General features: G+C 44.3%; 2 protein-coding genes across 2 annotated transcripts in view; both read right to left on the bottom strand.

Moving 5' to 3' along the window:
• Nucleotides 1–747, bottom strand: part of LOC130383742 (uncharacterized) — a 14,121-nt gene extending 13,374 nt beyond the window's left edge. The window contains exon 1 of the mRNA XM_056591511.1: nucleotides 1–747. This exon is cut by the window's left edge and continues 606 nt beyond it. Within this exon, the coding sequence (XP_056447486.1) occupies nucleotides 1–650 (650 nt within the window). The 5' untranslated portion in view covers nucleotides 651–747.
• A 1,810-nt stretch (nucleotides 748–2,557) lies between these two features.
• LOC130384280 (protein prune homolog 2-like) overlaps nucleotides 2,558–7,500 on the bottom strand; it is a 22,045-nt gene continuing 17,102 nt past the window's right edge. Inside the window, exons 8-10 of the mRNA XM_056592402.1 lie at nucleotides 3,417–3,751; nucleotides 2,662–3,124; nucleotides 2,558–2,569 (exon numbers count right to left, since the gene is read on the bottom strand). Of these exons, the coding sequence (XP_056448377.1) occupies nucleotides 2,558–2,569; nucleotides 2,662–3,124; nucleotides 3,417–3,751 (810 nt within the window). The remainder of the gene's footprint in view (nucleotides 2,570–2,661; nucleotides 3,125–3,416; nucleotides 3,752–7,500) is intronic.

Here is a 7,500-nt window from a genome sequence, read left to right as displayed (position 1 = left end):
GTTTTGAGGAAGTGATCGGACGGATGTCTCAAAGAGGATGACATGCTCCGTACCACGTAGTTTGACTGGCAATCTGAAGTTTCTTCCGCAGCCTGCAATAGGCTGCAACATGATGCCGTTAATTCCTGCTCTAGGACAACTTCGGGGGGTGTTTTTGAAAAGTTTGGACCGGTAATTTCTGGAATAATGAAATCTTCAATGGTGTTATCTATTATTGTTGGACAATGCTCAGCGCTTGTAACATGTTGAGTGGAGCTGCATATATCTGTAGCCAATTCAGCAGCGCACTCAAGGAAACTAATTCCTTCTTTTGAACAGGGCTGGTTTTTGGCGTGTTCATCATGTGAACCTTTATCCAAGGGCACCACATCAGAGTGAGTGGGTCTAGCTGCTACAGTTTGCAACAAGAAAGCTTGATTCTCACATGCACCTGGACCGTTTGCGGTTATCGTTTGTTTTTGCCTGCACTGTTTCCTGATTTCTTGGGCTTTCAGAAGTGTAGCAGCACATGAGAGCATACTGAATGTCTCCATAGACCTCCCTGCATCTCCCACTGGCTTGGCACTACCACTCTGCCACGCCCTGCTCAAACCATCACTCTGCCCCCCCTTGCTCTCCGTTACTGACCCTGAGACCACAATGGACTCCATCTCCAGGCCTGAAGAAGAATCTCCATCTGAGTTGGACCTGAGTTCATCTATGCTACTGAGGAGAAGGCTGTCATGACTACATCTCAGTACGTCCCTCTCTCCCCCAGAGCATGGGCTCAGGGACATTGTTTCCACGACTGCAGCCTCGACATTTTCCCTTGCTTCAACGTGAGGTTTGCCATTTCTTTCAGTGACTGATACATCATGAACACGGGCAACTGTCGTTTCTAAATCAAGTGATAAGTCACTGTTCATGGTTGATTTGTTACTCCCAGCAACCTTTTGGAGGGTTTCCCTATCATCTTTGTTTAGGGAAACTACTTGTTGAGTGTGTATTTGAGCGATAGCTTGAGAATCTTCTGGACTCAAATCAAAACTTTCTGAACTGTTGCACAGGGGAGAATCATTTACTAGAATGAATGGGGATTGAACAGTTGATTGATCTTCAGAATCAAATCCATTGGATGCCTTCTGCAGTGCATCTTTTCCTTTGTTAACAATTTCAGACTGGATAGGAGACCCAATGCAATCAAACTCGTTAATTTCCTCAAAAAGGAACATCTGGCTTTCTGAACGATAATTTTCATGCAACGGGGCAGACTGTTCGCAGTGTTGATTCCCCTTTTGTGATTCTTGAGGTTTGACAAAAGCGATAAAAGGGCTGGATTCTCCATCTAACTGTATCATGTGTGTGCCAGGACTAGCATAGATTTCAGGAGAGGTTGGGGCAGTCCAAGCACTAGCCCCTACATTATCATACTCTGACGTGGATGTGACCATTTTAGGGACAGGCATGGCCCAGCTATCAAGGTTTTGGTCGCTCAAAGTCAGATTTTGCTGATCTTCTGCTGTCATATCCTGCTCCACAAGGTCACTCAAAGTATAACTAACCTGGCCGTTACCTCCTCCACCCACCTCTTCTACGATTATTTGAACACCCTCTTCTGCCACGAAAATGTTTGTGTGTTTCTCCTGATAGACATGCTTCTGATTTTGGACTTGTTGGTTCATATGTGTGGCAGGTGCATATCTGGATGTATCCTGTGAGAGCCCAGAGCCTTTTCCTGTTTCTGGTGCATCTGGACTTGTAACTGAAGAAGTGCTATCTTCCTGTATGGTGGTGTTCCACATCACCATGCCAAACTCAGTGCATCCCAGAGGGCTTTCTATTAAAGCTCCGTCCTCAACAGTGGAGACCGGGCCACTATTGAAATCAGAGAGTTCCGGTAGGTTTTCAACATCGGGGGTGGTGAGAGGTGAAGGACTGTCATCGCGGATAGTTGTATTCCACATATCTAGGGACTCTGGGTAGGAAGTTGTCGTTCCGCTATCAGATTTGATAAAGCCCTTCTCAGCTGAGTAAGACCAAAAATCTTCAGTTCGGTCTGACTCTCTCCTTTCCTTCTAAGCATCCCCTCATCATCTTCTTTTGAGCTCTCTGGTGTAAGTGTGCTTGGCCACTCTCTCTTTTTGGCTACAGAGAACAGTTTTCCTTGAACTCCAGCAATACTTGCCCAAATCATTCCATCAGTGTCCTCGACTGGGGGCGTCAACTGCAAATCAGCCAAAGTAGAAGTATCCAATGACTGTGTGAATCCTGAGTCCAGGTTCAAGGTATTGTCTGCATCTATAATCATACTTAGTTGAGGTTTTAGTGTTTTATCCTCCCGGTAATTTGATATGTGAACCTCGCTTGAACCTTTGACTCGATTTGCTTCCAAAATGTTCCCACACTCTCAGTCTGGACAACATTATTTAAATTTGACATATTATCTTCGACCATGGTTTGCTCTGCCGCTGATTTGAAGCCAAATTCCTCCCATACTTCTGACAAAGAGGGAGTGAGGATCTGTTTTTGCCTTTCATCCTTATCTTCCTGGATGTAAGAACAATGGCTAGGTTGGCTGCTATCCACCAAGCTATTCGGGAGAGTGTGGGAAACTTCAGCTTCATGGATATCACCACAATGGAACTTTGTCTGTTTGGCTGATGATGTTGCATCTTCGGATACAGATCCAAATTTAGGAGCATAGAAATCAACCAAACTCAGCTCCTCATATTCTGACAGACTGGAGCTTTCCGCTCGACTAGCAGCTCCTGTTTCCCCCAAGTTTTCTAGGGACACCTTTACTGGCAAGGTCGAGTTACTATTTTGTAAAGGGTCAAAATTAAACAGTTCCAAGTTATCGCTCCGGTTTCGGCTTCGCCGTTGCTTCCTCCTCTCAGGTGCGACGGGTGTGGAGAGGGTTGAGAACCCGAGGGGGGAAGGGTTTCTGAAGAACGGTTGCCCGGGTCCTGCCGTCGCCGCCGCCCCAGCCATATTCTCACCGATTGGGCTGTCGTCACTCAGGAAAACAGAGCCCTCCTTGGAGGAACGGCTGCTGCGGATGGTGGCCATACCGCTGTCTGGGCTCACCAGTTCACCAACTCCTCCTCCTGCATTTCCTGAGTCTCCTTCCCGGTCTGCCATCTCCCTAAGTGCAGCAGGAGACATGAAGGTGTTGAGCCTAGCTGTTACAGTCAGACCTTAAACTACGGTATTACACTAGCCATTGGATTAGATTGGTTAAGAGAAAGAGGGGGATTCCCTTATTGGGGCCACCTCATTTCACTCAGCCTGGAACCTCTATTTTAACGATGGGATTTGTCTATTCAAACAAATAAAACACTGGAGCATAAACACACCTCGGCTGATGTATACCATGCTCTTATCCGTTTCGTACTCATTGAGAGCTGAATGTTAAATAATTAATTAGACATAATTACCCTGCAATGGAGACCTCGTCTGCACATGTTTTCTCTGTGTCCGAGCCATACATGTCTGTGATTCCTGAAGAGCCTTGGGAGAACTCGACGCTCCCGGCTACGCCCTCTGTGGAAGAGGTCCTGCTGCTGGGGTGGCAGGCCAGCACAAAGCTACGCCGTTCAACAAAAGCTTTGAGTTGGCTGCGGAGCCCTTCCTCCAGCTCAGCGGCCATGCTGGCTGAGGGGAAGATGTCTCCAGGGAGATGGTAGACCTGCAGACAGCCTTGGATAAATTCCTCAGCCTCCAGCATCACGGACTGGGGACAGATCAAAGACTCCTCCAACTCACAGCATATCTGCAATTTCAAAAGTGCGGTGTGTAAAATGCATGGACAAGTCAAATCAAATGTATATATTTGTGTACGTATTCCCCCTCTCCCTCCTGCATCACACACTCCTCCAACACCCGACACTCAAATGTAGCAGTATTAAATGATTGAGCACAAGGCTAAGAGCGGTGCTTCTAGTGGAGCAGATTAATGGCATATTTCAAGAGAATCGTTCAAATTGGTATACAAGCATGAAATTTGGCACAGATACTCTTTAAGGGTCACTTTTTGGAAAAAAGGCGTTGGCCACCAAGAATTCAACATGGCGGCCTTTTTTTCAAGATGGCTGCTCTTTCTGTCAAATGCTCGTTATGTCAATCGTTCAAACAGTGACGTAGGCATAACATTTAGTGAAAATACTCTCTTAAGAATGTTTTTTTTTTTTAACTGTGCTTGTCCCTCAAAAATTCAAGATGGCAACCATTTCTCAAGATGGCTGCCATTTCTCTTGAACACTTACATCAACTCTTCAAATGGTGATGCTACCATCACATTTGGTGCAACGATTCTTCAAGGAACATTCTCATGGAAAAAGGTGTGTGCCACTGAAAAATTAAAGATGGCGACCATTTTCAAGATGGCTACCATTTCTGTCAGAGGTCAATGTAATGTGTTAGGGAATAGGTGAGTCAATCTATGAAAAAAAAGGGCTTAACCCCAAAAAAAATTATACAAAAGGTTTTTTCAATGGATTCTAGTAGTATTTGGTGTGCTGAATAACATACTAAAAGTATACCAAAATATACCTCCCAGAAAGCCGAAATGGCGGCGGGGAGCTTGAAATGGCTATATCTCAAATTGACTTGAAATGGCTATATCTCAAATTGAGATTCCATACTTTGCCAACAACAACACCAACTATGCCTGCTGGCTTTCCATCCACCTCAGGGACATGTTATCTCTGGACAAAAAACACCCAGAACTGGCTCAGGCGTGGCAACTTTGTTGTCCACAAAACCCGTCGCAATTTCTCTGCACTTGCCCTTGATCAAGCCCATGAGCAAGCAAATGCCATCGTCAAGGCCGACGGTGGAGCTATTGGTCTCACAGAGAATCCATCTTCCCTGAGGAGATGGATGGTCGCTGGTCCTGAGGTTAGCCATCTGGTGTCACTATATGAAACTGAAGTACAAACCAAAGAAGCACAAGAGCAAACAGTCCATCATGAGCAAACTCCACAAGCTCAAAAAACATTCGTGGAGAGGGTCAAGAAACTGTCTAACTGTCTGCAAGACCTAGGCAATCCATTTGAAGAAGAGAGTCGTGATCTGTATTCTATAGACACAAGAGATATTGCGAATCCCAGCTCTGCTGAACTCCTACAGACACACCTTAAGAAGGGACAGACAAAAGCCCAGGACTTTGCACAAGGTCTGCATTGCAAGAGAATCCAACCACTTTCTATGATCCAATCAAGAGAAATAGAGTCGACTTCTTCAGCCAAGAAACCGCTACTGTTATGCCATCAAAGCAGAAGTTGGTGAAGGAGGATTGCCAAATATTCTCCAAACTCTTTATACTTCCCAGTATACATGCTTATGCCATGAAATACAGGAGCACACATATTGTGTTTGATGTGTACAATCCATCAAGCCTCAAAATGGAAACAAGGTCTAAACGAGGCCAGGGAGGTCGACGCAAAGGGACAAACAAGAATAAAGTTCCATCAAATTGGCGCAATTTCCTGAGACATAATGATTACAAAACAGACCTCTTCCACTTTCTGGCTGACAAGATTGCTCAAATGACTGTGCCAAACATAGTTGTTGTAACCAAGGGACCCGATGTCTTGAGTACATCTGAAACCTGTCTCGATCGTCTAGACAAATGTTTCCATGAGGAAGCTGATCTTTGTACATGGCAAACATGCCACAGAGGAGGGCAGTAAATCCATAATGATCAAAGCCAATGACACTGATATTCTTGTTATAGCATTGAGCATCTTCCCATCCCTCCAGGATCTTGGTCTCCAGCAGCTGTGGGTTGCATTTGGGCATGGTGTGAGCGGTGAGAGAGAGACGGTGGATTGGTGTTCATGACCTATACCATGTTATTGGGCCAGTTAAGACCAAAGGCATTCTATTCTTTCACGCCTTTACAGGTTGTGATACTGTATCAGCCTTTCGCAACAAAGGCAAAAAGACTGCCTGGCAAACCTGGGACATTTTCCCTGAGGCCTCTCTCATCTTCAGCAAACTAAGTCAATACCCTCCTAGTCTGACTGATAGTGACCTGGAGATCCTTGAGCAGTTTGTGGTCCTGCTGTATGATCGATCAAGCACAGCTGTTAGTGTAGATGAGGCTAGACTTGAATTTTTTTCCCGAAAGCAGAGGCCATATGAGGCCATTCCTCCAACAAGAGCAGCTCTGCTTCAACACACTAAACATGCTGCACATCAGTCCTGCTGACTGGAGATGGAAAAAGCTTGGTGAACAATGCGGGGTATTTTGGACGTTTTGAAGTTGTGAACAACTAGCCAAGTGAGGCTGCAAATCAGAGTGCCGTGGAAGATGCAAATGTTTTAGATAGGGGTTTACTTGCACAGAACTGTGCAATTGCAAATGTGAATAAAAAAATAAGTAGGGGAGGCATTGGCTACCATTTTTTACAGTCTTTATTATGACTCGACAGGGCACAACCTCTCAATCTCAGGTTCGACAGTCTAACCAGAAGGCTGGTCAAAATGTGAATAGAACTTTTTTTTCTTCCTTTTAACTCAGTCCCAACAGAGTACAATATTAAAGCAACACCCACCTTGAAAAATGAATCTTGAATTTTTGCGATTGCCCTTTTCTAAAAGTGTGGCCGTTAGATTATTTTGCTAACATGCATGTGTGCATCAGTGTACATACTACCAAAATGACGGCCATCTTGGAAAAGGCCTCCATCTTGAATTTTTTATTGGCCATACAATTTTTTAAAAAAGTGGCCTTAACAGAGGCATATCTTCTGTATCACTATTACTATTTTTACTGGCCACTTCCCAGTGGCCCTTCCTCTCTGTGGACTGCACCTTGCCGTGGTGGAGAAGCTTGTGTATTCCAATGAACCTGAGAGCTATGCCGGCGGGGATTTTATATCCCTGGCAAATTTAATTAGGCCGGACAGGTCAAAGGAGAGGAGGCAGACAAAGCAGACATTATGACTATTTGACAGAAATGGTGGCCATCTTGAAAATGGTTGCCATCCTGAAATTTTGAGTGGTACATACCTTTTTCCTAAAGAGTGTTCCTTGAAGAGTATTACTGCCTAATTGTATGCTTGCATCACCATTTGAATAATTTAAATAATTAATATTCGACAGGAACGGTGGCCATCTTAAAAATGGCGGCCATCTTGAATTTTACTGGGACAAGCATCTTTTTCCATTAATATGTCCTTTAGATAGTATTTGTATCAAATATTATGCTTGGATCACTGTTTGAATAATTTATATAATAAGCATTCATTAGGAATGGCGGCAATCTTGAGAAATGGCCGCCATATTGAATTTATGAGTGGCCAACGCCTTTTTCCAAAATATTGGCCCTTAGAGATTATCTGTGCAAAATTTCATGCTTGTATACCAAAGTGAACGATTTTCTTACTAATCTGCTCCACTATTCGTCTTTACTATACCATAACCACTTCTGACACCAGCGGTCAGAAAATGTCTGCATTGTTTTTGAGGCTAATGGTTTTTAGAAGCTTTTATCAAAAATCATGTACACATACA

The sequence above is a fragment of the Gadus chalcogrammus genome, chromosome 6 (genome assembly GCF_026213295.1).
Source record: "Gadus chalcogrammus isolate NIFS_2021 chromosome 6, NIFS_Gcha_1.0, whole genome shotgun sequence".
Classification (NCBI taxonomy): Eukaryota; Metazoa; Chordata; class Actinopteri; order Gadiformes; family Gadidae; genus Gadus; species Gadus chalcogrammus.
This window is presented reverse-complemented; position numbering and strand designations above follow the sequence as displayed.